Raw genomic sequence first — 27,944 nt, forward strand, 5'->3', positions numbered from 1 at the left:
CAGAGTGGCACGGAGGAGGCGGGGGGGTCGGGTGGAGAAGTCCGGGCGAGGCGGGGCGGGCGCCCGGTTTCCCGCGGTCCCAGCCGGCGGGGGCGGAGGAGAGTCGCTCTTAAAGGCCCAGCCCACGCGCGTCCTTTTGTTCCAGAGCCGCAGGGCGGGGCAGGCCGAGGTCTCGCAGTCTTGTCTCCTCTCCAGAACGACCATGATTTCCCAGTTCTTCATTCTGTCCTCGAAGGGGGACCCGCTCATCTACAAAGACTGTATCCTTGACATGCGGGGCGGGGGTGGAGCGACTTGGTGGGAGTGGTGCCCCAGAGACAGGGTGTATCGCCAGCTTCTTAACTGTCCTTCCACCCGGTCAGTCCGCGGGGACAGTGGTGGCCGGGATGTGGCCGAGCTCTTCTACCGGAAGCTGACGGGACTGCCCGGAGACGAGTCCCCGGTTGTCATGGTAACCACCCCGCAATGGGGGGGGTAGGAGATGGCGGGGACAGGTGGGCGCCTCCTAGTCCCCGGGGCTGTTCCCTGAGAGCCTCCATTTGGTGAGAACATTCTCCCAAATAATATTAATCAAAGTTCATTAGGTGCTAACAATATACCACGCACAGTTCCTTGTCCCTCAATTCTCAGAACTCTGGGGTAGGCACTCTTTATTAACCCCGTTTGCATCTTAGGATGCTGGGACTTAGGATGGTTTCAAGTTCACCTGAAATTGCACTGCTATTAAGGAAGCTAGGATGTGAACTTAGGTCTTAACCACTAGCTCTTTTCCTGCCTCTGCCTCTCAGCACCACGATGGCCGTCATTTTATTCATATCAGACACAGCGGCCTCTATTTGGTGGCCACGACTTCAGAAAACATTTCTCCCTTCAGCCTCCTAGAGCTGCTCTCCCGGTGAGGAGGGCTGGGCTGGGCATCTGGGAGTGGGGATCTGAGAGAAGGAGAATATACACACCTCTTTCTTTTGCCTCAGGTTAGCCACCCTCCTGGGTGATTACTGTGGCTCCCTGAGCGAGGGGACCATCTCCCGCAATGTAGCTCTTGTCTATGAACTACTGGATGAAGTGTTGGTAAGCTCAAGGATATCCCTCATTTGTCCCTGTTCCCCTGACATATCCACTCCTCTACGTGGGATCCTATTGTTGGGAAGCTAAGTACTCCTGCTCCTTTTCACCCCTTCTCCCTACTGACCACCCAGCGATCCTCCTTCCATCACCAATAGGACTATGGCTACGTACAGACCACATCCATGGAGATGCTGAGGAACTTCATCCAGACGGAAGCTGTGGTCAGCAAGCCCTTCAGCCTCTTTGACCTCAGCAGTGTTGGCTTGGTCAGTGGAGGGGGTATAAAAAATGAGGAAAGAGAAGGAGGGTTGGCTAGGAGTAACCGAGAAGGATTGATTGCTTTGGGTGTTTTACAGTTCGGGGCTGAGACACAACAGAGCAAAGTGGCCCCCAGCAGCGCAGCCAGCCGCCCCATCCTCTCCAGTCACTCTGACCAGGTGAGGAAAGAATTGACAGTGGCAGACTCTCCCAGTTTTTTTCTGGACTCCAGAGTCAAAGATCCAGGTGTTTCTTTCCACTACCCCTAGAGCTGAGTATTCCTTCCCTCACCCCCATGTCCCCACCCCAGGGCCCTAGCCTCAACTATGCGATCCTTTCAGCCTACCCGTTTTAGAATACAGGCCATTCGGCCTCCAACCACCCAAATCCCCTCTCTTCCTCAGAATCAAAAGAATGAAGTTTTTTTGGATGTGGTCGAGAGATTGTCTGTACTGATAGCATCTAATGTAAGTTTGGATCCCTAGCCCTGGAGCTGAGGACAGATGGTATATGGGAAACACGCTGGGGTGGACAAAATTCTGGGTATTAACTTCCCTGTCACTCTCAGGGCTCACTATTGAAGGTGGATGTGCAGGGAGAGATCCGACTCAAGAGCTTTCTGCCCAGCGGCTCTGGTGAGAAGGCCACAGGCTGGCCCCAGGGTTGGGTAGGGACAGGCTCCTTGGTGGTACGTATGGCGTTGTTAAGTTTTCTGACGTTTTTTTCTAACAGAGATGCGCATTGGTTTGACAGAGGAATTTTGTGTGGGGAAGTCAGAACTGAGAGGTAAGGAGAAAGCCTTTCTCTCACAGGTATTTAAAAAAATTTTTTTTTGTTGCCGTTGGGTCGATTCAGACTCATAGTGAACCTATAGGACGGAGTAGAACTGTCCCATGGGGTTTCCGAGGAGCGGCTGGTGGATTCGAACTGCTGACCTTTTAGTTAGCAGCCGAGCTCTTAACCACCGTGCCACCAGGGCTCCCTCCTAGGTGTAGGCATTGCCAAGATTTCATAGAGAAAACTGGATCATCTTAGAATAGGGGAAGGGCATTTAAGTGTATTAAAGACATCCTCCCCCTCTCCCTGCTCTTCCTTCTCAAAGTATGTCTTAAGAGAGGGGTCTTTCTCTCTTTGCAGGTTATGGGCCAGGAATTCGGGTTGATGAGGTCTCATTTCACAGCTCTGTGCATCTGGACGAGTTTGAGTCTCATCGAATCCTCCGCTTGCAGCCACCTCAAGGAGAGGTCAGGATAGGGGTGGCCCAGTATAGTCTGTCTACTGTCGGAAAAGGAGGCAGTTCAGGTGTGAGGAGACTGAACCAACCTCTGCTTCTCTCTGGTTTCAGCTGACTGTAATGCGGTACCAACTCTCAGATGACCTCCCCTCCCCTCTCCCTTTCCGGCTCTTTCCCTCTGTGCAGTGGGACCGAGGTTCAGGCAGGTGAGATCATTCCCTGTTGTAGAACTTCTCTGGAACCCAAGCCGATACATATGTGTTCCCAGGACTTACTGTGGAGGAGTGGCAGTGGTAGTGATAATAGATTGAGAATTAGAAAAAGGCACACTTTCCTCCATGTGGACTCAGCCCCATGAGAGGCTTGGCTGCTGGAGTTGGGCTGGATTTCAGCACCTTCTCTCTCCCTGGGGCACAATTACACAGCCATGCATGGAGGTCTGGGTGGGGAATGGTGAGATGCCAGTAGGACATGTTCTCGGTAAAGGTGTTTTACCCTTTCATCCAGGCTCCAGGTTTATCTGAAGTTACGATGTGATCTACCTCCAAAGAGGTAAGAGTTGGGTCTGGCCAGGCCTAGTTCAGCTATGTGAATAGGACACAGGGTCAAAATATCTCCTGCCTTTTCATATGCACCCATCAGCCTCAGAATCCCTTTTAACATAGAGTCCCCTAGTTTGGGAAGGGGATGGTAGCACCTGTGTTGTACTCCGGTTGTGACATTAAAGAACGATGGGGACAAGTGACTGTACCTTTCTGGGGCTGACTTGGTTCATTTCTTCTTTGCAGCCAAGCTCTCAACATCAGGCTGTACCTTCCCCTGCCACGAGGGGTGGTCAGGTTAGTGTGCGTGTGGGTGGTTTCCCCTGCTTCCCTGAAGAACAGGGGGAGTAGAGAGCATGAGCTTTGAAGTACAACTGGCTCACCCCCCAGGAAGGTGGGGGCTGAGCTCAGCACCTTTCCTCACCAGCCTCTCTCAGGAGCTGAGCAGCCCAGATCAGAAGGCAGAGCTGGGGGAAGGAGCCCTTCACTGGGACCTACCTCGGGTACAAGGAGGCTCTCAGCTGTCAGGCCTTTTCCAGGTATCAGTTGTTGATTCTCTGAACGCCCTCCCCCCAAAGAACCTTCATTTTCAGCCTCTGGCATATCCCTCCTAATGGCACTGTTCCTATCTGGCCTCTTGGGGTCCTTGCCCTCTTTCCTCTCCAACCCTTCAGCACCCCTCTTCCCACCCCTGTTCCTCACAGATGGATGTCCCCAGCCTCTCTGGGCCTGCTGGCCATGGGCCCTCCACCTCAGCCCCTCCACTAGGGCTGGGCCCTGCAAGCCTCTCCTTTGAACTTCCCCGGCACACATGCTCCGGCCTCCAGGTTCGCTTCCTCAGGCTTGCATTCAGACCCTGCGGCAACGCCAACCCCCACAAGTGGGTGCGACACCTAAGCCACAGCGATGCCTATGTCATTCGGATCTGAGTGTCCCCAAATGAGGACACTGTCAACAGGAAAATGATGATGTCTGCTTTTCCAGCCTTCTGGCCCGCGGGTCTGGGATGGAAGTCCTGGGACCAGGAAGCCGGGAGGGCTTGACAGGCTTAACCCTTACATGGTATCTGACACAGGAAGACTGAGGTGGATCAGAACTTACAAATCAAACTTTTATTCTGAGGAACTAACTGTACAATATCTAAAAAGAAAATTACGTGGGAGAAGTAGACTTACTACTTCCTTCCCCCCAACGTGTATGTGTGTTTGTGTATAAACCAGCGGGAGAGAAGATGGTCAGCAGATGTGTGACAGCATCAAGGAGCAGGCTGAGGGGAGCCAGATCCAGGGGGCTGGGAGCCATTAGCTTTTGGAGTCCCTGGGGCTGGAGGGGGGCTATCCCCAGCTTCCTGCTTTCCCCCACAGAGGGCACTGCCCCCAAGTGGGGAGGGAGATGATGAAGCAGGAGGAACTGGAGAAGGATGGGAGGTGGGGCCTCCTTTGCCCTCCCCTGTTGGGGGAAGAGAAACCACTATGTACTTCTGGACACTGCCAGGACCAGAGGGAGCGGTGCTGGGGGGTGCAGTTGTGGCTGTGGAGACCAGCTTGACAATGGGCTGCACACTGGGGACGGTGGTGGTGACAGGAGAGGTAGTAGTAGAGCCCGAGCCAGGCGCTGAGGTGCTGAGGGACAGGACCTGGGAGAAGAAAAGAGTGTCAATTGCCTTGAGCCTTCCCCACAGGAGGACCTACTTCCAGAGGCCAGGGGTGGGAGTGGGTAGCTCAAGAGTCTTGCCCAGGCTGAGCAGCTTAGCCCCACAAGACCCTGGGAAGTGTCCCTTCCATCTCTTGTTTTTGGACCCAGAGTGAGTGGGTTCTACTTTGGGGCCTCCACAGGATGCTGAGGGAACCCGGGCCCCTCACCGTTCCCTTTCCACATGGTTTCACATACCTGTTGGGTAGATGAGGCACTAGAGGAGGAGGACATTACAATAAACTTGGTTGGAGGAGGGGAAGGCTGAGGAGGGGCAGCAGCTCGAGCAGACACCAGTGTCTGGACAGGCAGTGCGATGGAGCCAGGGACTTTTAGCAAGCCAGAGGTCCGAGGGCCAGGCTGAGGGGCCTGGGAGAGGGTCAGCGTGGGCCGGGGCTGTAGGGAAAGAAGCAAAAAGAAAACGTCAACATTCAAGAAAAAGAAGAATAACGCCTACCACAATGGTAGTTATATTGTCCTCTGTGTAATTAATATTTAATATCTGTCTCCTCTCATAAAGACTTAATCTTTGAAAAAAATAATATTCATCTGGCTCATTCTTTATTCCCACAATGCCCAACACACAGTGCAACCTCAATGAATGCTTGTTGCATAGATGAATACATGAAAAAATAAGAAAAGGGCCTAGAATGAAAAACCTGGGCCCTTCACTTCCTCAGTGATTCTGACCTGGGGTTGGGGCATCACTCACTAAAGGGGCCTAGACTCTCCCAAGATTCCAATTCACAGGGTTCTGAGGTTTAAAAAAGTGACTGCACGTGTCTTGAGTATGTGTTTATACGTGGAAGTCCCTATCCTGATGAGAGCCACAGCTCTGTCCCATCTGATTTGTCTTGATTTCATCTTCTGTCTCTTTTCCACTTGGTTGCCCTTTGTCCTGCCCACTGTCACTGACCTGAGTGATAGTCAGAGTGGTCCTGTTGACCTGCTGAGCCTGCAAAGCAGCCTGGGCCCGAGCCTTCACCACATGCGAACAGAGAAGGGGCCCAAGGGACCCGAATTCTGCCCGGTAGGCATCCTGATTGTCAGGCGGTGGACGTAGCTTTGCCAGAACTGGGGCACAGTGTTTCTGCAGACAGAAGGCAAATAAAGCCAGGTAGAGGGAGGGTTAGTACTTCTAGGAGAGGGACAGGGAAGGGGTGAAAAAGGAAAACCCATTGTTTCAATATGTTCCTTTCGGAGGCCAAGCTATGCTGGGATATCAGTATGTGTAAGGAATGTGGGGGATTTTCTTCATAAGAAAACATGGGCACCAACTGGTATAAATGGAGAATTTACCAGGTATCCTCGTAAGCAATATCTAAAGGGACTTTTGATCCATGGGGTGTCTGTCTTGTACAAAATAGACCAGAGAGTGATACAGAAGCACTGTTGGGGACAGTGTAGTCTAGAAAAAGGCACAGGCTGAGAGTTCAGACCCCTTATTTCTTATTTAACCCTGCGTTCTTCAGGTGTTCTGAATACACGAGACAAAAGATGGGAATACGTATTTAAATAAAATACGTTACATGCCTGCTAACCATTATACCTGTCTGTGTGGAGGGATCAGTGGGAAGAAGTTGGGAGTAGTGGGCATAGGTTAGGGGCTGTGGTTACCAGAAGGAGGCTCTGCACATGGTCAGCTCCTATCCGGTCGATGTTGCTCAGCACAGGGCCGTCCAGGACGCTGCGGATCCGCTCCCCCTCCTGCTGCAGCCGTGGCAGAATCAGAGTCTTAATCACCTGTTGGAAAGGAAGAAGAGGGAAGCAGAGCCACCAGGTCACCACACTGTCTCCCAGGTTGGGCGGCAGGTGGGGTTGTAGCCCTCTGTAACCTCATGACTGCCTCCCCTCCCCTAGTTCTTCCCACTGGTGGCCTAACATCATGTCCCAGCTCTGCCAGGCCAGCAATGGAGCCATAACGAGTTGTCCATGGAGTCTTCTCATCCACCCAGCTCTGTAAGGGGAAGAAAAAATAAATTCAGATCAAGGTGTGTGGAAAAGGCTAAACAAGCTTTCCCTGCAAATCATTAAGGCATTACTGATGAGGCTAAAATCCTTTAGCCCACCCCGAATTCCAGGCCCCTTCCCTCTGGCCCTTGTTTTCAGTGACTTTTTCCCCAGCCAAAACGGGCCCGCCACTGGTTTTAGTGAAGCTCTCGTTGATTGCGTGGGGATAGTCTACACCCCATGTTCTTACTCACCTTGGTGAAGGTCTTAGTGATCCGAGACTGGATGTTGTTAGTGGTTGTGCTGAAGTGTTTGCAGATCTGGGCAACCAGGCGGGCAGCAAAGTCCCGGAGGGCCCAGTGATTGTCCACATCTGGCCGCAAACACAGCTGTCTGCTCACAATGCAGGTCATCACAGCTGGAATCAACTCATGCACCTGAGGGAGAAGTGGCAGGTCAGTGGGTTCTAACTACCCTGATCCTGGGAAGAGAGGTGGGCAGGCAGGACCACTCACATATTTTTCTAGATACAGCGTTGGGTTATCCATCAGCGCCTTCACCATGCGCATCAGGTAGATGAGCAGGGCCAGGTTGTTCTGTACCACGTTCACGCGGACCTAAGGGAGGGAGAAGTGATGGGACAGCGAGATCCCTCAGATGAACGGCTCCTGCTGCCTGCCTCCTTACCCCTCTGAACCTCATCCTAGATCCTGGTCCTCCCAAATGCTCACCCCCTCTGAGATGAAGGTACTGAATCGTGGCAGCATCTGGTAGAGTCCTGGGTCTGTAGCAATGCTCTGCAGAGCTTCCTGTGGGAGGAACGGAAGTAGGTGAGGTAGGGCAAGGATGTGGGAGGAATTTGTGGGGCCTCAAAAAGAAGGAGTTTCAGGGTTAAGGAAAGAAGGTGGGAGTTCTCACCGCTCTCTTGGCCTCACACGAACCCACACAGGCTTCGGTGATCTCCTTGTAGTAGAGCTGCTGTTCTACAGACAACTCGTGGATGCTTCGGGGTTTCAGTCGCAAAGGGGCCCCTTCCAACAAGGGTGGTGCCTTCTTCTCTTTCCCTGTGTGAATTCGGAAAACAGGTTAGAAGAAGAGCTCCAGAAGAGGCCTCAGTACCAGACAAAGCTTAAGCCTCCATTCCCGAAAACCCAGGGAGACCTGGCTTCCTCAGGCTTCTTGATCCTTTCTAGGGCTCTTTGGCCTGAGATCTCACCACTCTGTCCTTACTTCATCCACTGCACAAATGACCACATGGCTTTGAGGCAAGAGTCAGGAGAGGTTTAGCCTAGCATTACTGACCTTTGCCGTCAGCTGGAGCAGCCCCTTGACCTTTGCCTTTCAAGGGCCCATCTTCCTCCTGGCCTGGTTTTGCTGACTTCAGGGGTTCTGTGGCCTCAGCCTTCTGCTGCTCTTTGGGAGCTGGTGGGAAAGCAAGTCACAGCAGAACTGACAAGTGTGGAAGGAGAAAGGGGAGTGAGATAGAGAGGGATGGATTCTGGGCACAGAGGTTACCTGGGGGTGGATTCTCTGGTATAGCTGGCTGGCAGCCTTCAATGCTCAACCAATGAGCTGCAAGGAAGAAAGACTTAAAGTTGAACTGCTTTTAGATGGACACTAGGGAGCCACTCCACCCTAAGGAATGTATTTTAGTTCCTGCTCCCCTTTTGTACATCTCACCAAGGATCTCACACTTAGGTTTTCACTTGTGAGTTTCCCCAAACCCATATGCATTGCTTCTCTGTTCCCTCCTCCCTGCCACGCTGCCCTCCCCACCCCCAACCTTTGAGGCAGACGTCCAGGGGCACCCGGGGCAGAGGGGTATTGATGATGTCGCTCAGATCAACCTCCTTCTCCTCGTAGAAGTAAAGCTCCCGGCCTCCACCAGAGGCAAAACGGAAAGGAATGAACTCCTGGGCGTGGAAGCCATAAAGTGGCTGTATCGGGAGAAAGACACTGGGATGAGAAGGAAGCATGGGGAAGAAATGCAGTGTCTGGGGGGATGGTGTCTCACCAGCCTGCTCCCACCTCAGTCCTCCTGCCCCTTTCTTTCATAGCCCAATCACCTCGACGTTCTTTAGTTTCAGCGCATAGTCAATGTCACTGGTGGTGAGCTTCTGCCGCTTCCCCATGTGCATGAACTTCAAGGCATCCTGAGGGTGGGGAGGGAGAGAGCAGACATCAGCCCAAGACCCTGGTGAAGAAGGAGACCACTGGCAACATCCTCCATAAACGGCTGGGCAGAGGGGCTAGGTTACCTGTGCAATTTCCTTGATGCGGTAGCTGACCTCATCTGTCAGCAGCTGGCAAGTCTCCTCCTGAATCTGAGCAATGCCCATGGATTCGGCCACCACCTTCATCGACTCAGAGGGCAACACAGTATTGCTGAGCTTCAGCTTCTTCTCCTCAGCCATTCTGGAGCACCTCCTCCCCTCTCCTAGGATGATGCTCCAGGGTGGAGAGATGGAGACCTTGGCAGGGGGATGGGACAGGCAGGAGAGAGAAAAAGAAACATGAGACCCAAAGAAGAGGGACTGTCTGTCAGGAGAGGCCACAACAAAGGGAAGACAAAGGAGGTACGGGGAGGGAAGGAATTCAGGGGTGTCTTCTGTCCAAACAGAAAACAGTAGGAATCCAATCCAATTCAACGTAGTTTACTGAGCTCTAATCCTAAGCCAGGCACTGTAAAGTGAGGTACCAAAACCAAAACCTACTGCCATGGAGTCAATTCTGACTCATAGTGACCCCACAGGACAGAGTAGAACAGCTCCATGGGTTTCTTTCCAAGGCTGTAATTTTTACAGAAGCAGACTGCCACATCTTTCTCCTTCAGGGCAGTTGGTGGATTCAAACCGTTGACCTTCCAGTTAGCAGCTGAGTGCTTAACCACGGTGTCAACAGGGCTCCTCACAAGTGAGGTACAATAGACGAATACGGACCTAAATTTAAAGCACAGCTCTACCACCATCTGGCTGTGTTGCTTAAGCAAATGACTTAAATCCTCTCAGCTTTGGTTTTCTTCTCTGTAAAGTGTGGCTAATGCCTTTTTCCCTAAGGTTGTTACGCATGCACCTCATCTCCCCTGCCCCTTCTCACACCATCCTTCGTGCTTAACAAAAATACGACACTGCTTAAACACCACTCTCCCACTCTGAGCCTACAGAGCCGTACAACTGAACATGACGAGAAAACCACACAACCTCGCTGGTGAGTTCTCACTTTAAATTTATGACCATGAACTTCAAATGAGTTCTTACTGCTGCCAGACAATCACATTATACTTCTACAGGGCACTCACTCTCCCACTGTCCTGCTGACACCTTTCCTGATCCTCTCAAACCTCCAGCACCTTTTTCTCCATCCTAACTTTCACCCATCAGAAGAGAACCTCCAGACGCTCACCACGTCTACCTACCTACCAGCACCTGCATCCACATACTCTGCCTTCCCACCTGGTAGTGAGGAACTGTTCATGCCCTTCGCCAACTCATACTGTCCTAGCATTTCTCCCATCTTTCTGCATCATCATTACCTTCTCAATCTACTGAATCTACTGAATCACTACTGGAACACTAATACACTGCTGCTGGGAATGTCAAATGGCACAACCACTTTGGAGATCGATCTGGCGCTTCCTTAAAAAGCCAGAAATAGAACTCCCATACGATCCAGTAATCCCACTCCTGGGAAAATATCCTAGAGAAATAAGAGCCTTTACATGAACAGATATATGCACACCCACGTTTCATTGCAGCACTGTTTACAATAGCAAAAAGATGGAAGCAACCAAGGTGCCCATCAACGGATGAATGGATAAATTATGGTATATCACAGAATGGAATACTATGGATCGATAATGAACAATGATGAATCTGTGAAACATTTCATAACATGGAGGAATCTGGAAGGCATTATGCTGAATGAGATTAGTCAGTTGCAAAAGGACAAATATTGTACGAAACCACTATTATAAGAGCTCGAAAAATAGTTTAAACAGAGAACATTCTTTGATGGTTATTAGAGTGAGAAGGGAGAAAGGGAGAGGGGTTTTCACTAATTAGATAAAATAGCAGATAAGAATTATTTTAGGTGAAGGAAAAGACAACACACAATACAAGAGAGATCAGCACAACTGGACTAAACGAAAAGCAATTTCCTGAATAAGCTGAACACTTTGAAGGCTAGCGTAGCAGGAGCGGGGGTTTGGGGACCATGGTTTCAGAGGACATCTAAGTCAACTGGCATAATAAAATCTATTAAGAAAACATCCTGCATCCCACTTTGGAGAATGGCAGCTGGGGTCTTAAACACTAGCAAGCAGCCATCTAAGATGCATTGATTGGTCTCAACCCACATGGAGCAAAGGAGAATGAAGAACACCAAAGACACAAGGTAATTATGAGCCCAAGTGACAGAAAGGGCCATATAAACCAGAGACTACATCAGCCTGAGACCAGAAGAACTAGATGGTGCCCAGCTACAACCGATGACTGCCCTGACAGGGAACACAACAGAGAATCCCTGAGGGAGCAGGAGAGCAGTGGGATGAAGACCTCAAAGTCTCATAAGAAGACCAGATTTAATGGTCTGACTGAGATTAGAAGGACCCCAGAGGTCATGGTCCTTCTGTTAACCCAAGACAGGAACCATGCCAAAAGCCAACTCTTCAGACATGGATTGGACTGGACTATAGGACAGAAAATGATACTGGTGAAGCATGAGCTTCTTGGATCAAGTAGACACATGAGATGTTGGGGGCAGCTCCTCTCTGGAGAAGAGAGGAGAGGGCAGAGGGGGTCAGAAGCTGGCTGAATGGATACGAAAATAGAGTGGAGGGAAGGATTGTGCTGTCTCATTACAGAGAGAGCAACGAGGAGTATATAACAAAGCGTATATAAGTTTTTGTATGAAAGACTGACTTGGTTTGTTAACTTTCACTTAAAGCACACACACAAAAAAAAAAACCTCCTTGAAAGAGTTGACTTTGAACTCCTTTCTAATTCCTTTCCTTTCCTTCTTATACCCACTGCAGGCTTTTGCCCCCACTATGTCCCTGAAACTGCTCTTGTCAAGGTCACCAACGATTCCACATCACTAACTCCAAGGTTCTCACCTTACTTGACCTCTCAGCAGTATACAGTTGACCACTGCCTTCTTCTGAAAATACTTTTCTTCACTTGACTGCCAGACTACCTGCACTCGGTTTTCCTCCTACCTCACTGGCTACTCCCTTGCTGTTTCCTTTACTGGTTTTTCCTTTTCTGTCTGCTTAATTTTGGAGTGTCCTGGGCTCAGTCCTTGGTCTTCTTCTCTAGCTACATTTACTTCTCTGGTGATCTCAACCACTTCTATGGGGCAAACTTATATCCCCAGCCCAGATCTTTCTCCCCAATTCTAGACTTGTATACTCAACTGCCTCCTCAAAAGCTCCACTAAAACTGAACTCCTGATCTCTACCCACCTGTTCCAGGCTCAGCTTTCCTAATCTTCACTTACAGCAGTGCCGTCCATGCAGGCACTCAATCTTTATCTGAACCCTCACATCGGACCCACTCTGATTCCCCCACTTCCAACATCTTGGCCCACGTCACCATCATCTCTTCCCAGGATATCTTCAAAAACTTCTTAACAAGGTCTCCCAGCTTCTACCCTCACCTACCTACATCTATTCCTAATAACTATTCCTAATAGCCAACATAATTCCATCTAATGTAAACCCCATCATGTCATTTATCTGCTCAAAATATTGTAATGGCTCCCCATTTGCCTTATAGTAAAATCCAAAATGCTTATAATGGCCCACAGGGGCTTTTATGGTTTGCCCCATCCTCATTTTATCTCTGACTTCCTTTCTTTCCCTTTTCCACCTCCAGCCACACTGTCCTCTTTGCTGTTTTTTGAAGCTGCCAGGCATACTCTTGATTTATAGTCTTTGCTCTGTTCCTTTGGCCTGGAATGCTCTCCCCAAGATATCTGCTTGGCTGCCTACTGTGACCACTCTATTTAACATTCCATCCCACCCTCATTCTGCTCTACTTTGTTCCTCCCCTCCCCCCCCCCGCCAGCATTTAACATCTAATATATTCTATAATTTCTTATTGTTTACTACCACCATGTGAGCTCCATGAGGACAGGGATATTTGTCTGTTATGTTCACTGATGTATTCCAAGAGCCCAGGCAATGACTAAGGCAAGGTAGACCCTCAATAAATATTTGAATGAATTGTAAGGCTTAGAGATGTTTGTATATACCACGTAGGTGTTCAATAAATACTCGGCATCACTACTGCCAAGATGAATAAGATACAGGCCCAAGCTTGGAATCTACTCTGTGATCAAAAGTAGTATACTTGGAGCTGTACATTAGGAAGATACAGGTCAATAGTGTTCAGCACCGACTTGGGGGGCAGGGGAGCGTGAAGGAGGACTGGAGACGGGGAAGGTGCAAGACGCAGGAGAATTTGGCTCTTCTCAAACCATCCCAGGTCTCCTCTCCCATTTTATAGCTACATTTTTATGTACCTGTAGGGAACACATTTATTCAACACATATGCTGTGCCTGGTGCTGGGTACACAAGAATTCCTATCAATCCTCCAACATCCAGCGGTACTCACCTCCCCTCAGCGAAGCCACCCCACTCCCCAACAGAACTAATCACTCCCCCGCCGTTGTCCCCAGAATCTGGTCCTTTTCAGGACGTTTCCCACTGGAGGTTGACTACGTATCTGTCTTTCTGCTACCCCCGCATTGGGCCCTATAGATACAGGTGTGCAATGAGGGCTCATAAAACTCCCTACAGCCTCAGAAGCCCCTCAGATCAGTGGAGGCACTGGGAAGGCTTCCCAGAGGGCTGGCTTGACCTACGTCTTCCAGGCTGTGTAGTTTTCCCAGCAGAGAAAGTGGGGGGAAGGCCCCCAGGCAATGGGTACAGTGCGAGCAAAGGCTCAGAGAGCCCACCCCATCTCCCCCAACATCCTTCAATGCAAACACACACACGGGGGTCCCCACGCGCAGGGACACACAACCAACCGTCCTCTTGCCGGTCCCCACAAGGGACCTTTTGGGGGTCTTGTCCCTGGTATCACTCAGACCCACCCCCGCCAGCCGAGCGTCCAAGCCTGCAAAGTCTCTCACCGCCGCCAAAGCGCCGCTCACCCGGCGCTGGGCGCCATGTTGGGCCCGCCCCCTCTAGGGAGCAGGTCCGGGCAGAGGACAACAATACACGGCCCCTCCGCGGAGCTGGAACGAGTCCCCTAGCCTTACGTCCTGAAATGATATAAAAACACTGTTTCTAAATATGTGGGAAGGAGTACTCTCTCCCGTCCCAATTACTCTGATTTATTCCTTCACTACCCGTCGGCCAGGACCTTCAGGAGGCGCCACCAAACCTGGGCGGGGAAGCCCAGAAGTACGTAAGGCCCCGCCTCCTTCGGTGGGCACTGCGCACGCGCTCGAGCTGCTAGGCTGGATTTCCAGCAGCCGTCCACCCCTCCCTCTGAATTTAAAGGGCCCGCTGCCTTGCAAAAGTTGGTTCGGAAATAGAAGAATGGTTGTTCGTGGACCGCACTTTGTCATGGGACCTGTGCGTTTGGGGACGTTGTTTTTCGTTTTGGCAGTGTTTGGGGCTCGGGCCAGAACGCCGAAGGAGCAGGACGATGACTTAGAACGCTTGCCCAGCAAATGCGAAGGTATCTAAAGGGAGTAGCATCTATCTGTATCCCCCTGCCGCACTTCCCTCGGCTGGGAGCGCGTTTGGGATGAGGGTGGGAGGATGGGAATGTAAGAAAGGTTGGGGCCATACAGTAAAGAGACTTGTATGCTATTGCTAGAAACATTGGCTGTATTCTGCTCACAGTAAGAGGACTGCAGGGGTGTTAAAGAAAGGACTGATACGACCAAAGGGACCGTGATGGATAGGTCACTCGACCTTCTTGAATGCCTGTAGGCGGTTCGGTGAACTTGGCAAAATTCGAAAGAGATCAAGGAAGGGAATGGCATAGTGCGATCTCAAGACTATGGCAGTACAGTTCCCATGAGACATCCAGAGGGAGCCCCCTTTGTCTTGCGAGGTTGGGCCCCCATGGTTTGTGGGAATTGTATTTCAGGGACTATGCCCAGGACTGCCTACTGCGTACTGAGCATCTTCGGGTGTGTGTGTGTGCGTGCCCCTTGTCACTGGACCTAAATCTGGAGGGCGTGCCGGAGCCACGTGTGAGGTTCATACCTGTGGACATCCTCTGTCCCAGCTCCACAGAGAGGCTCTCAAATTACAGGACCTGTGCACCCCTGAGGGGGGCTGGGAGTGAGCAACTCCACCCTTCAAGCTCATAAACCAAAGAGGAGGTCACACTGCTGTGAGTTTCCCTATGATGTGAGGCCTTGTAGAGGGTGTGCACTGTATGGATTTTACAGCAAGCAGCATCTTCTGTGGCTGCGTTAGTGTGGGCCCAACCTGGGAGGGGCACTTCAGAGCTGGGTAATCAGGTGCCCTGGTGTCCCTAGTTTGTTGCCTTCCTGATGGTAATTTCTTCCCTGGATCCTTTTTCTCTTCACCTCATCCCTTACTGCATATCAGTAGCAGTGTTTCTCAGACTCTGGTCCTAAGCTCTCTTCTCCCTTCACTTCTGTGTCCCCACTCTTCTCTCCACCCGGCAACATCCATCATCCTTTCTGAACACAGACATAAGCGTGTCCATCCGCTTGTCCTTATTTTAACACCCCTACAATCCTCTTACTGTGATCAGAATACAGCTAACATTTTGGGCATAGTGTCTTAAGTATCTTTGCTGTAACCTTTCTTATATTTCCGTTTTCCCATCCCCTATCCCAAAACGGCCCCAGCCACACTGAACTTCTCACTGGTCACCGGTCACCGACTCTGCCTTATCCTCTTGCACCTCTTGCCTTTGCACATTGTTCTTCCCTTTGCCTGGAGTGACCCTCTCCTTCTGTGTCTGGTAAGCACCTACCTATTCTTCAAGACCCAGTTTAAACATTACCTCCTCTGGAAGTCTTTTTCCTCATGTGTCACCTCCCACTGTATCATGCTCCTTGAGGGACAGGGTGTGTCTGTGTATTCCAAGCCCTAGCATAGCACCTGGTACGTTTTAGGCACTTTTGTTACTTGCTCCAGTATTTAGTTTGCCTGTCACTTCTGTATTGGTCATACGCTTTTATTGGGACCCACCACGTACCAGGTCGCGTGCTAGGTGCCGGAAATACTGTGGCAGAGCAGGAGTGATGTTTGCTCTTCAGGAAATCACTGTTGAATGAATTTTGTGTTTCCTCATGAGGATGTCTCTTTATCTGAATCCCTAGTGTAGAGTCCATTGCACCATATTGTCATCATCTGTCTGTCTACACTGGCAGTGTCACATGTCCCATGGATAGGGATTGTGGGTTTTATTGCTGTCTATATTAGTGTGCATACAAAAGTCACTCAATAAATAATTGCAAAATAACAGCAAACGTATATACAGTGCTCACTGTGTGCCAGGCATTATTCTAGGGGCCTTACATATATTAACTTATTTCATCTTCGCCGTACCCCTTTGAGGGAGATACTTTCATTATCTCCATTTTAGAGATGAAGAACCAAGGCACAGCAAGATTGTCACACAGCCACTAAGTGGCTGAGCCAGGATTCTACCAGTTAGACTGGCCCCAGAGCCTATACTTAACCGTCATGCTGTGCTGCCTTTGGTCATCTGCAGAATGAGGTGCTGGTGTGTTTGTTTTTCTCTCACATCTCCTTGAACGTCTTTATTCCGTAAGTCTGTAAGCTGCTGAGCCTGGAGCTACAGGAGGAGCTGAGCCGCACTGGTCGATCTCGAGAGATGCTGGAGCTGGGGCAGGTGCTGGACACAGGCAAGAGGAAGAGACACGTCCCTTACAGCATTTCGTGAGTCTTCCTTGGTGTCCCTTCACTGTAAGAGCCCTGAGAACTCCTACAGCATCCAGGGAATCCTTATTTCCCCTCTTCCCACAGGGAGACAAGACTGGAAGAGGCCTTGGAGAATTTATGTGAGCGGATCCTAGATTACAGTGTTCATGCTGAACGCAAGGGTTCACTGAGATACGCCAAGGTCAGACCCTTCTCCAGGGCAGCCATGGTGGGGGATCCCACCTCTTAGAGACAAAGACTTATATTCCCTGAGGTCCACAAGAGATGTCTGCCCATCACTCCCCATCTCCAGTGTCCCCTTCCCATCATCAGACTCCCCCCTCTCACCTTCATGGAATTCACTCCTCAGTCTCCAGTAGTTGACAAAGTGGATATGGTGGGAAAGAGGAAGAAAGAGGTGGCCAGCAGGCTGATCCCATACAGGGGTATAGTGAGCGTAACCAGTGCCCAGGGGCAATCTCTAAGTTGCTTGGAGTCCCTCACATTCAAGCACCCAGGGGCAATCTCTATATTACATGCCTTCCCCAAATTTGAGCACCCAGAGGCGATCTCTAAGTTGTGTCCCCACCCCAATTTCAAGATGCATAGCCTTCGATAGTGGCAACTTGTCAGCAGAAACACCTTATCGCCTCTTGTCTGGCTGAGCCAGTTTTCATATTTGTGGCGCCTCGAAATGTTATTCCGCATGTCATCTGGCACCCCCTTCAACTTGCATCTCGGGGCAAGTGCCCCACTCTGCACCCATCTAACCCCCGCACCCCACTACATCTCTGAACCCAAATTCCTCATCTCTCAGGGCCAGAGTCAGACCATGGCAACGCTGAGAGGCCTGGTTCAGAAGGGGGTGAAGGTGGATCTGGGGATACCTCTGGAGCTGTGGGACGAGCCCAGTGTGGAGGTCACGTTCCTCAAGAAGCAGGTAGGATAAGATATTGTGCTGCCCGAGGGGGGAGAAGGGGACCTGAGAGGAGAACTGGGTCCTAGAATTTGACAGTAGGAGACGTCTACCTCTGAGCAGGGAGAAGAGGGCAGAAGTGGTAAAATGAAGACTACCGTGAATTGAAGTGGGCTTGGGAGAATACCAAGAAGTGATAACAGAGGCTAATAAATAACCCCTACGGCTTATTGTGGGAGCTCTGATTAGAGCTCGGCTGATAACCAAAAGGTTGGCAGTTGGAATCCACCAGCTGCTCTTTGGAAACGCTATGGGGCAGTTCTACTCTGTCCTATAGGGCTACTATGAGTTGGAATCAACTCGATGGCAATGGATTTGGTTTTTTAACTGCTTATTGAGCACTTGCTATGTGCCAGATTCAGGAGGCCATACTTCCCAGCTGCTGCCTCATTTACCCTCACAACAACCTCTTGAGGCAAGTACTATTACCATTCCCCATTTTACAGGCAAGGAGCTGAGATTCAGAGAAGTTCAATAAACTCCCTGGCACAGAGTAGGTGCTAGGAAATGTTTATTGAGTGAATGGGCATCACACATCTAGTAAGCCAAGCTTAAAACCCAGGCTGCCTGCCTCTCCAAGGTCAGCCAGGTGGGATAGGGGAGACAGGAAGTGGAGAGCAGAGAGGAGGGTTTCCGAAGCCCAGCAGAACAGACGCCCTTTTGGCCCTTCCTCCTGACTAGTGTGAAACAATGCTGGAGGAGTTCGAAGACGTTGTGGGAGACTGGTACTTCCACCACCAGGAGCAGCCCCTACAGCATTTTCTCTGTAAAAGGCACGTGCTTCCAGCTGCAGAAACTGGTAAGTGTGTGGGCTGGGCTCCTTTCCTGCGAGGTCACAACCTCCCCTATTTCCAGGACCAATATCTAAACCATCTTCTGTCACCCAACCTAGCGTGTCTAGAGGAAACTTGGACTGGAAAGGAGGAGATCACAGATAGACAAGAGAAAACAGAAGGGGAGGAGGAGCATGAAGAGGAGGAAGAAGAGGTAACCAAGACACCAGGCCACCCCAAGCATGACCCAGAGGACCTTTGACTTGTCTTGGAGCCCCCAGGAAGGGCAGGGGTCATGGAGAAGAACCTTCTGACGTATGAGCTTTCCCTGCCCCACAGCTTTAATGCTGTATGTTGTGTGAGTGACCCATTCCAGGGCTTGTAGCTGTTCTCTCCTATCTGAGGCTAGGCAGGATCCTGGTGGTACAGCATGGCATACTACTGGGAGAGGCTGGGAGCAGCAGGTTGAAGTCCTGCCCCAATAGATGGGCCCTCTGCCTGCCATCCAGCACCTTGAATGGCAGGTGTGTGTGCTGACAATACCCAAGGCTTTCCCCTTTAAATATCTCTATTGCTTCCAGAGGTCAGCAGTGACTTTGGGGCTGTGGAGCTTGGGAAAGTCCCTTTGCCTCTCTGGGTCTCAGTTTTCAGACCTTTACAGGAAGATCCCAGAGTAGACATTCTCTACACTGTTTACACTGTCTGTGTCCAGGAGGCTATGTGCCAGCAAACTGAACAAGAACGAGATCCTGGATGGGGATGGGACAACACTAAATTAGGCAGGTAGATACTTGGTCTAGTTCATATTGATTTCACCAAGGGCCCGCCATATAATTTCACAGGTGTCAAATTTTTAAATCACTACTAAACTTTACATACATATATATACATATATATATGTTTCAGCTGGGCCTAAAGTTTCCGATAACTCCCTCTGCACACTGCCGTATACACATTATACCTGGCCAATATGTCAGCACCCAGAGAATAGTGCTGTTGGCTGCTGCCCTGTTAAAAGCTAATGGTGCTGGGGTGTTGCTCTCCTGCCCAGGTCCTACACTGCCTGGGCTCTGGGGCATCTCAACCCACTGCTGCCACTGCTACTGCCACTGGTGATCTGGCATGGGGTAGGAGACAGCTGTTGTAATCCCTTAAGCATGGGTGCTGTTAAAAAAATGATTGTGAAGAAAATACCTGGAATTTATGTCTTCTCTTTGGAGATTGGGAAGACACTGATATAGGATGTAGAGAACAGCTGCTTCTTGAATGTCAATTTCCACGTATTGACAGTGTGTCAGACTCTCGCCATGGATCCTTAATTGTAGCAAGGCTATAATGCTATGGGATTCTCCCGGGGAGGCCAATTTCTGAGGGCAGTGGCTCAAAGATGCCCTCACCTCCCACAATCAATCTCATCTCTGTTGAGGGACAGCATCAAGGTGTTTTTGGACTCCCTTGATGCCCAGGAGAGAGCTCTCCTGTCTGTGACTTGCTCAGGAAAATATTGAATGGTGGCGCTGCCTCCCAAAGCCATTCAAGAATGCCTGGTGCAAGCAGAATAGTGGCACGACCCCATAAAGGGGGATGCATACTGCAACTATAGCATTTTCTTGTTGGATATAAGTCAGGAGAGGGGTGTCAATGAGTCCTACAAGAAAAACCTAATGACCTTGAAGAAGTTTGTGATGGTGAAATTCCTCAATGATCCCATTGTGGACCCTGTGGATTCCGAGTGCTTTGGATTTTACAAAAGTGGCCAAGCCAAGGAAACCATCCCCTTACAGAACACCGCTTTGTACATATTGGACAGCCTGGGGCTGAAGGAAATGGGCAATGCAGGGAAGCCAGGCCTCCTGGCTACAGAAGGGGACTGTGTTAGTCATCTAGTGCTGCTGTAACAGAAATAACACAAGTGGATGGCTTTAACAAACAAGTTTATTCTCTCATAGTCTAATAGGCTAGAAGTCCAAATTCAGGGTGCCAGCTCCAGAGGAAGGCTTTCTCTGTTGTCTTCAGAGGAAGGTCCTTGTGATCAATCTTCCCCTGGACTAGGAGCTTCTCTGCGTAGGAACCCCGCGTCCAAAGGACACCCTCTGCTCCTGGTGCTTCTTTCTTGGTGGCAGGAAGTACTCCTGTGTCTGTGCTTGCTTTTTATATTTCAAAAGACACAATCCAATCTTGTATATTGAGCCCTACCTCATTAACATAACTACCGCCTATTCCACCTCATTAACATAGAGGTAAGATTTCCAACACATAGGAAAATCACATCAGATGACAAAATGGTGGATAATCACACAATACTGGGAATCATGGCCTAGCCAAATGGATATACATATTTTTGGGGGACACAATTCAATCCACGTCAAGCAACATCTTCAACCATCTGAAGAAAGTTTGATGCCCACATCATCCCCTTAAGTGAAACTCTCGTAGTTTGCACCAGGTCTCACGGAGCCGCTTCTACTTCCAAACTATGTGGGAAACAGTACCCTTCATGCCCAAACCTGAGCTCAGATCCGGCCTGCAACTAATCCTTCTCTCCCGTCATCATCTAATATGCCCTGCTTGGAAAGATCTAACATCTGAATCTTACCCTTTGCCTCATCCTATCACCATACGGGAAACCCTGGTGGTGTGATGGTTAAGAGTTCAGCTGCAAACCACAAGGTCAGCAGTTCAAATCCACGAGGCGCTCCTTGGAAACCCTATGGGGCAGTTCTGTTCTCCTGTAGGGTAGCTATGAGTCTGAGTTGACCCAACAGTGGGTTTGATTTTTTTTTTTATTTATCACCATATGGTGTTGAATGCAAGTTTAATTAACCAGTAAGCAGGGAGATTGTTTTACAAACCTTTTATGTGGTCAAGCTCAGGAAAAGGAGTCTGCTGTGAACCATGCCAGAACTGCACTCAGGCCCAGAGGAGACTGAACGAAAGCAATGAGATAGATCCTAAGGGCAGATACCTTTTCTGGGGGATTCAGAAAAGCCTGGTCACATTTCAAGCCAAGAGAAGAGTCCAGTACCCAGGGCTGAGTTATATAAATGCTCACTTTTGCTGGTGAAAATTTAACCTGTGCTTCGAAAAGTACTACCTGGATAATAATATGCCTTCTGTGGTATCTTAGCAATTACTAGACAAATTCCACTTGCTCCCATCTTGCCTCTGTAGGACTCATTTGTCTCAGGTAGTGATGAATTAGTCACTCTGATGTCAAAGAAGAATAGCACTCAGTTGCCTTGCTTAAGGGAGAAAATGTACATCTTGATAGATTGGCGGGGGGCAGGGGAGTGGTCAGGGTGGAAGTGAAAAATGAAGAGACAGCTGTTCTTTCCATTCCACCCTTGACTAAATCTGTCCTTGATTTCTTTATATGACTAGTGGTCTGGATTCAACTCACTACTACTGTCTTTAGCAGAGAATGGGAGGGAAAATGTGAAGAGACCAGGCTTTCTAATATCCATCCCCCAAAATCATATTTACCAGCATAGTTCAAACTGCTTCTGATGGGCTCTGTGAAAAAGTGCTCAGAAAGCTTGGGAAATCCTGTATACTTTTTCACCTCTTGGAGATCAACTCCCATTAGAATAATAAGGACTTGGAAAATTCCTGTTACTGTAAAGAAAACTAAGGTTAATCTACCATTTCCCACATTATTTGTGCGTAGAAGTCTTAGTGTTCCCACACCCCTTGCCCCCACAAACCTATCAACACTTTCTTTGAGACTGTTCTGCAGAATGCCAGTTTGGGAAAAAGATTAGCTATGCTTTAAACTAAGGAGCCCTGGTGGGGCAATGGTTGAAGCTATTGACTGCTTACCAAAGGTTAACGTTTGGAAACCACCAGGTGCTCCATGGGAAAAAGATGTGGCAGTCGGCTTCCGTAGAGATCTACAGCCTTGGAAACCCTGTGGGGTCACTATGAGTTGGAACCCAGTCAAAGGCAGTGGGTTTGGTTTTTTGGTTTATGCTCTGATGGAAGTACGTTCCTTTCCCTCTTTCAAGCCTTATCCTTCAACCAAAAGACGAGGATATTAAGAGCAAGAGCTGGGGGGTGGGGAGATGTGAATCGTTTAATTTTATGAGATTGTCTAAAAAAAATAGTTTCTTTAAAAAAGAAACTAATGGTGCTTTCTAATTGTGAAAGTTCAAGGAAGCGAGCAGACATAAACCCAGTACTGTCCAGTGGATTCCGAACCAGGAGAAGAACTGTATTTAAGCTTGAGGCGGTGCAATTTACGCCTGCGCAGATTGGGTAATGCGTGGAAATTAAAATCTCATATGTACGGCCGTTTCCGCCACCATACTTTACGGAAGCCCGTAGAGGACAAAATTTCTCCTGTTTTTTGGATTTTTTTTTTTTTTTTTTTTTCTTTCCCAGGAGGGGAGACTTAAGAGAGGCGATAAATCTGGGTCAAAGGTAGAGAGAATGGCTAAGGTTAGAGTGAGTGGGGGAAATGGGATATCCTTTGGGGAGCGATGGGTGCGATCTACCACGGAAGCGTGGGAAGGGAGGGCGGACTGAAGGCGCTGAGGGGCGGGCCGGTCGCGTAGGAGAAAGGGGAGGCTGGGAAATACCATTTTCAGAAGCGGATTGCGGGAGATACTACCTGAAGGGCGTGGTAAAGATGAGACCTGGAAGATGCCACTTGGGTAGTGGCCGGAGTCGGGCGCGCGCGGAAACGCGGAGGAATTGACTGTCGCCCACAGCCCCACTTTCTGTGTCCTCAGCCGGTCCCTCTCCTGCCATGAGTAACCTGGTGCGGACCGAGCCGCTGCGCGGGGAGCCCCCTCTGCTGGTGCCTGGTGGCCCCTACTCCGTCGTGGTTCTGCTGCAGGGCTACGCGGAGCCCGAAGGAGTCAGTGATGCCGTGCGCGCCGATGGTTCCGTGACCCTTGTGCTGCCCCAAGACTGGGCCCTGGGCTCCAGCCACCGAGAGCCCCCTTCCGGGGACGGCGGGTCGAAGAGCGCCCTGAAGGAGGCGGCCCGTGGCCCTATAGTCGTGGACACTGGGGGCCCCTGGGCTCGGGAGGCGCTGCTGGGGGCCCTAGCGGGGCAGGGCGTGGCCCCGGGAGACGTGACTCTGGTAGTGGGGACCCACGGGCACTCTGATCACATCGGGAATCTGGGGCTGTTCCCGGGGGCGGCTCTTCTGGTCTCGCACGACTTCTGCCTCCCGGGGGGCCGCTACCTCCCCCACGGGTTAAGTGAGGAGCGACCCCTGCGGCTGGGTCCCGGTCTCGAGGTGTGGGCCACGCCGGGCCACGGGGGTCAGAAGGACGTGAGCGTGGTGGTGGCGGGCACAGCCCTGGGCACCGTAGTGGTGGTGGGCGACGTGTTTGAACGCGATGGGGACGAGGACTCCTGGCAGGCACTGAGCGAGGACCCGGTGGCCCAGGAGCGGAGCCGGAAGAGGATCCTAAGCGCTGCCGATGTGGTCGTGCCTGGTCACGGCGCCCCCTTTAAGGTGGTCAGGGAAGACTCATAGCAGAGACAAAGGGTTCCGGCAAGACCAACAGGAACCCGAGGTGGGAAACTAGGAGGTCATCCTCCACCGACAAGGACTGGGAAGGTGCTGAACTCTTGTCAGGAAAGCCCTCCAGGCCCAGGAACTGGCTTCCAGGAGACAGAGGACCCCATCAGCCAGAGATGGAGAGGAGTCAAGGATGGTCACTTCTAGCCCTTGCAAAAGGCAGGTGTTCTGATGAAGACAGACTACCCCTCTAGCCACTGCCACCACCAGTATCACTCTATGCCAGTGTCTGGAATCAGACTAGGGCCAGGGACTGGCTCAGCTCTGTGTGTAACCTCCCAGGCTTTCATGGGTTAAATGGGGACAATGTTCTTGTGAGTCCACCAAAATAAAAATAATAAATATAGAAAACTGCACTGGAAATTATACTGCCGCAATATAAATGTAAAACATTAATGGTGATAACCATTTACCAATACCAGTTGCCATGGATTCTGTACCAACTCATGGTGACCTCATGTGTGTCAGAGTAGAACTGTCCTCTGAGGGTTTTCAGTGGCTGACTTTTCCAAAGTAGATCACCAGGTCTTTTTTCCAAGGTGCCAGTAGGTGGACTTGAACCTCCAACCTTTCTGTTAGCACTGAGCAGATTTACCATTTGAATCGCTCAGGGTCTCTAAGTGATAACCATGCATATATAGTAATCAGCAACTGCTGCAGGGAGGGGCTTTGGCCAGTTGCCTATTTCTCACAGGGTGTAGGCTGCCGAGAGAAGGTGCAGGACATAGAGGTGACATGTCAGTTATCTCACTTTCATTCATTCATTCAATGAATTTTTGGAATCTGCAATTTCTCAGACACCATTCTAGGTCGTGGGAGTCTGGGTGGTGCAAGTGGTTAAGTGCTCAACTACTGGCCAAAAGGTTGGTGGTTCAAACCCTCCCAAAGGTGCCTCAGAAGACAGGCCTGGTAATCTGGTTCCAAAAGGTCACAACTTTGGAAACCTTAGGGAGCCTCCATGAACAACTACCTCTTTTGCCATGAAACCAGAAGAACTGAATGATGCCCAGCTACCATTACTGAACATTCAAAAATTTATATACACCTTGCTCTCCCCCTAATGAGACAGCACACTCCTCTCCACCCTGTATTTCCGTGTCCATTCAGCCAGCTTCTGTCCCCCCTGCCATCTCGTCTCACCTCCAGACAGGAGCTGCCCACATAGTCTCATATGTCTACCTGATCCAAGAAGCTCACTCCTCACCAGTAGCATTTTCTATCTTATAGTCCAATCCAATCCCTGTCTGAAGAGTTGGCTTTGGGGGAATGGTTCCTGTCTTGGGCTAACAGAAGGCCTGGGGACCATGACCTCCAGGGTCCTTCTAGCCTCAGTCAGACCGTTAAGTCTGGTCTTCTTATGAGAATATGAGGCCTGCATCCCACTGTTCTTCTACTCCTTCAGGGATTCTCTGCTATGTTCCCTGTCAGGGCAGTCTTCCGTTGTAGCCAGGCACCATCTAGTTCTTCTGGTCTCAAGCTGATGTAGACTCTGATTTATGTGGCACTTTCTGTCTCTTGCGCTCATAATTACCTTGTGTCTTTGGTGTTCTTCATTCTCCTTGGCTCCATATAGGTTGAGACCAACTGATGCATCTTAGATGGCTGCTTGCTAGGGTTTAAGACCCCAGATGCCACTCTCCCAAGTGGGACGCAGAATTTTTCTTGATACGTTTTATTATGCCAGTTGACCTAGATGTCCCCTGAAACCATGGTCCCCAAACCCCATCCCTGCTACGCTGCCCTTCGAAGCATTCAGTTTATTCAGGAAACTGCTTTTGGCTTAGTCTATTTGTGCTGACCTCTCCTGTATTGTGTGTCTTTCCCTTCACCTAAATTAGTTCTTGTCTACTATCTAGTTAGTGAATACCCCTCTCCCTCCCTCTCTACTCTGGCGTAACCATCAAAGAACATTTTCTTCTCTGTTTAAACTATTTCTTGAGTTCTTATAATAGTGGTCTCATAGAATATTTGTCCTTTTGCAACTGACTAATTTCACTCAGCGTAATGCCTTCCAGATTCCTCCATGTTATGAAATGTTTCATGGATTCATCATTGTTCTTTATTGATGAGTAGTATTTCATTGTGTGAATGTGCCATAATTTATTTATCCATTCATCCATTGATGGGCACCCTGGTTGCGTCCATCTTTTTGCTATTGTAAAGAGTGCTGCAGTGAACATGGGTGTGCATTTATCTGTTCATGTAAAGGCTCTTACTTCTCTAGGATGTATTCCAAGGAGTGGGATTGCAGGATCGTATGGTATTACTGAACATTTTGATCAAAGATTCTATGGAAGAATCTTCGATGAAAAGAGTGGAAATGCAGAAGAGAATTTCAGATTCTCATGGACTCCAGATTTTTTGGAGCCACGGAGGCTGGATGAACCCCTGGAACTATTGCCCTGAGATAATCTTTAAACCTTAAACCAAAAATATCCCTGAAGTCTTCTTAAAACCAAACAATGGTTTAGTTTAACTGATAAAAATGCCTGTCTTGAGCATGTGCTCTTAAGATCTATCTGTATGGGGTCAAGCTGACAATAACAATTTGAAAGATTAGATAGGAAACTTAGGGTGCAGTTAGTTTATGTTAATGTGGAATGAACAACTCAGGAAAGAAGGGTGAGAGTGGTTGCACAACTCGAAGAATGTCATCAATGTCACTGAATTGTACATGTAGAAATTGTTGAATTGGTGTATGTTTTGCTGTGTATATCCTCAATAACAACAAAAACCCTATGGAACGGTTACGCTCTGCAACACATACTTTGCCATGAGTTGAATGAAATCAACTTGATGGCAACTGACAACAAATTCTAGGTCATGGAGATATAGCAGTGAGTGAGCTGGACAAACTCCTTACCCCTCGTGGGGATTATATATTCTATTAAGACAGACAGACAGAAAAGTAAACAACAATAATAGTAGTAAACCAATAATTGCAGGTTGTGGTTAGTGATGAGAACAAAAGGCAGGGTAAAGAGGGGATAGTGTGCTGAGGTGGGAGAGAGAGCTATTTTATTTAAGATGGTCAGGAAAAGCCTCTGTGAGGAGATGATTAATGAGAGAAGTAAATGAGAAGAAAGCCAGCCAAAGATCTGGGGAAGGGCACCCCAGGCACAAGGAACAGAAGATATAAAGGCCCCAAGGCAAAAAGGTTGACATGCTTGAGCAGCAAGAAAACCCATGGGTTTGGACTGCAACATGCCTGGGAAGAGTGGTAATAAATGAGACTGCAGTTAGATAGGAGCATCATATAGGGTCTCATGGACTACAGTAAGTGGTTTGGATTTATACCAAGTGGGATAGGAAGCTTTTGGGCTTTTGAGCCGACTAATAACATGCTCTGGCTTGTGCTTGGAAATAATCACTCTAGTTCTGAGTGGATGAGAGGTTTTTGCCACCAGGGCTCCTATGGGGTAAGAACAGGAAAAAAAAACCCATTGCTATGGAGTCGATTCCTACCCAGCGACCCTATAGGATAGCGTAGAACTGCCCCATAGGGTTTCTAAGGCTATAAATGTTTACGGGAAGACTGCCACATCTTTTTCCCACAGAGTGGCTGATTGGTTCTAACTGCCGACCTTCTGGTTAGCAGCCAAACACTTCACCACTGTGCCACCAGGGCTCCTAAGAATAGAATCAACCAGTATAATTAGGAAGCTATTGCAGTCTTCCAGGTGAGATAAGTTAATGGCCTCTGCCCTTCTCCCAGAAGTTCTCTCATGGCTGTGGTTCTCTCCACAACTGTGTCCCAGTCCCCAGGCCCTCCATCTGCACAGCCCCAGGACCAATGGAAGCACTCAGGTGGGAGAGACCAAAGAGAGGAGCAAGTTCTACCTCATTGTATGAGCCACTTTGGGTAGATATCTGGCAGGACTAGGCTGGAGGTCATTTCCCAGGCATCCATGAAGGCCACGCAGAGGTCAGCAAACACAGATTTGTGGCCAGTGTTCCAGTTTGATGATTATAAGAGTGCTGGGTTCCTAAGCTAGCAGTGTAGCCATTGCTGCCCGGATCCTTGCCAGTTGTCG

The 27,944-nt window shown here is 49.6% G+C and overlaps 4 protein-coding genes and 1 pseudogene across 7 annotated transcripts; 4 read left to right on the top strand and 1 right to left on the bottom strand.

Annotated features, from left to right (window-relative positions):
* Positions 1 to 52: 52 nt before the first annotated feature.
* AP4M1 (adaptor related protein complex 4 subunit mu 1) lies at positions 53 to 4,075 on the top strand. Its single transcript, XM_049903597.1, has 15 exons — positions 53 to 260; positions 363 to 451; positions 789 to 895; positions 975 to 1,071; positions 1,224 to 1,334; positions 1,425 to 1,505; positions 1,731 to 1,793; positions 1,895 to 1,961; positions 2,059 to 2,112; positions 2,464 to 2,570; positions 2,672 to 2,766; positions 3,068 to 3,112; positions 3,349 to 3,399; positions 3,530 to 3,641; positions 3,807 to 4,075. Exons 1-15 carry the CDS (start codon positions 203 to 205, stop codon positions 4,029 to 4,031), a joined length of 1,362 nt encoding a protein of 453 aa, XP_049759554.1. The 5' UTR covers positions 53 to 202; the 3' UTR covers positions 4,032 to 4,075.
* Positions 4,076 to 4,357: 282 nt separating this feature from the next.
* Positions 4,358 to 14,072, bottom strand: TAF6 (TATA-box binding protein associated factor 6). 3 transcript variants are annotated; one of them, XM_049903594.1, is made up of 15 exons: positions 13,880 to 14,072; positions 9,003 to 9,215; positions 8,811 to 8,897; positions 8,528 to 8,681; positions 8,260 to 8,316; positions 8,047 to 8,166; positions 7,663 to 7,808; positions 7,476 to 7,553; positions 7,260 to 7,361; positions 6,999 to 7,181; positions 6,677 to 6,751; positions 6,412 to 6,537; positions 5,711 to 5,884; positions 4,993 to 5,190; positions 4,358 to 4,738 (listed from the first exon to the last, which is right to left on the bottom strand). In XM_049903594.1, the coding sequence occupies exons 2-15, from the start codon at positions 9,156 to 9,158 to the stop codon at positions 4,358 to 4,360; spliced, it is 2,037 nt and encodes a 678-aa protein (XP_049759551.1). In that variant the 5' UTR covers positions 9,159 to 9,215; positions 13,880 to 14,072. The 3 variants fall into 3 exon arrangements, with proteins under 3 accessions (XP_049759551.1, XP_049759552.1, XP_049759553.1); XM_049903595.1 differs by having other exon boundaries at positions 13,841 to 14,072; XM_049903596.1 differs by having other exon boundaries at positions 13,775 to 13,897.
* Positions 14,073 to 14,227: 155 nt separating this feature from the next.
* Positions 14,228 to 19,569, top strand: CNPY4 (canopy FGF signaling regulator 4). Its single transcript, XM_049904395.1, has 6 exons — positions 14,228 to 14,433; positions 16,520 to 16,646; positions 16,734 to 16,830; positions 17,446 to 17,568; positions 18,286 to 18,403; positions 18,497 to 19,569. Exons 1-6 carry the CDS (start codon positions 14,292 to 14,294, stop codon positions 18,637 to 18,639), a joined length of 750 nt encoding a protein of 249 aa, XP_049760352.1. The 5' UTR covers positions 14,228 to 14,291; the 3' UTR covers positions 18,640 to 19,569.
* LOC126087523 (palmitoyl-protein thioesterase 1-like) lies at positions 19,406 to 22,531 on the top strand (annotated as a pseudogene).
* Positions 22,532 to 22,760: 229 nt separating this feature from the next.
* On the top strand, positions 22,761 to 25,940 carry MBLAC1 (metallo-beta-lactamase domain containing 1). Of its 2 annotated transcripts, none has more exons than XM_049904605.1 (2): positions 22,761 to 22,814; positions 23,108 to 25,940. In XM_049904605.1, the coding sequence occupies exon 2, from the start codon at positions 23,125 to 23,127 to the stop codon at positions 23,863 to 23,865; it is 741 nt and encodes a 246-aa protein (XP_049760562.1). In that variant the 5' UTR covers positions 22,761 to 22,814; positions 23,108 to 23,124; the 3' UTR covers positions 23,866 to 25,940. The 2 variants fall into 2 exon arrangements, with proteins under 2 accessions (XP_049760562.1, XP_049760564.1); XM_049904607.1 differs by having other exon boundaries at positions 22,765 to 22,796.
* The last annotated feature ends 2,004 nt before the right edge of the window (positions 25,941 to 27,944 follow it).

The sequence above is a fragment of the Elephas maximus genome, chromosome 12 (genome assembly GCF_024166365.1).
Source record: "Elephas maximus indicus isolate mEleMax1 chromosome 12, mEleMax1 primary haplotype, whole genome shotgun sequence".
Classification (NCBI taxonomy): domain Eukaryota; kingdom Metazoa; phylum Chordata; class Mammalia; order Proboscidea; family Elephantidae; genus Elephas; species Elephas maximus.

Bases quoted from the DNA above. Each gene is read 5' to 3' on its own strand.
- TAF6 (XM_049903594.1), bottom strand. From the start codon at position 9,158: ATGGCTGAGGAGAAGAAGCTGAAGCTCAGCAATACTGTGTTGCCCTCT. The intron at 6,752-6,998 runs GTGAGTAAGAAC...TTCCCCTTACAG, and splicing joins TCACTAAGACCTTCACCAAG to AGCTGGGTGGATGAGAAGAC. The intron at 5,191-5,710 runs GTCAGTGACAGT...CTTTCCCTACAG, and splicing joins CCACTCTGACTATCACTCAG to CCCCGGCCCACGCTGACCCT.
- CNPY4 (XM_049904395.1), top strand. From the start codon at position 14,292: ATGGTTGTTCGTGGACCGCACTTTGTCATGGGACCTGTGCGTTTGGGG. The intron at 16,647-16,733 runs GTGAGTCTTCCT...CTCTTCCCACAG, and splicing joins CACGTCCCTTACAGCATTTC to GGAGACAAGACTGGAAGAGG. The intron at 16,831-17,445 runs GTCAGACCCTTC...CTCATCTCTCAG, and splicing joins GTTCACTGAGATACGCCAAG to GGCCAGAGTCAGACCATGGC.
- AP4M1 (XM_049903597.1), top strand. From the start codon at position 203: ATGATTTCCCAGTTCTTCATTCTGTCCTCGAAGGGGGACCCGCTCATC. The intron at 261-362 runs GTATCCTTGACA...CCACCCGGTCAG, and splicing joins CCCGCTCATCTACAAAGACT to TCCGCGGGGACAGTGGTGGC. The intron at 3,400-3,529 runs GTTAGTGTGCGT...TTTCCTCACCAG, and splicing joins CTGCCACGAGGGGTGGTCAG to CCTCTCTCAGGAGCTGAGCA.
- MBLAC1 (XM_049904605.1), top strand. From the start codon at position 23,125: ATGAGTAACCTGGTGCGGACCGAGCCGCTGCGCGGGGAGCCCCCTCTG.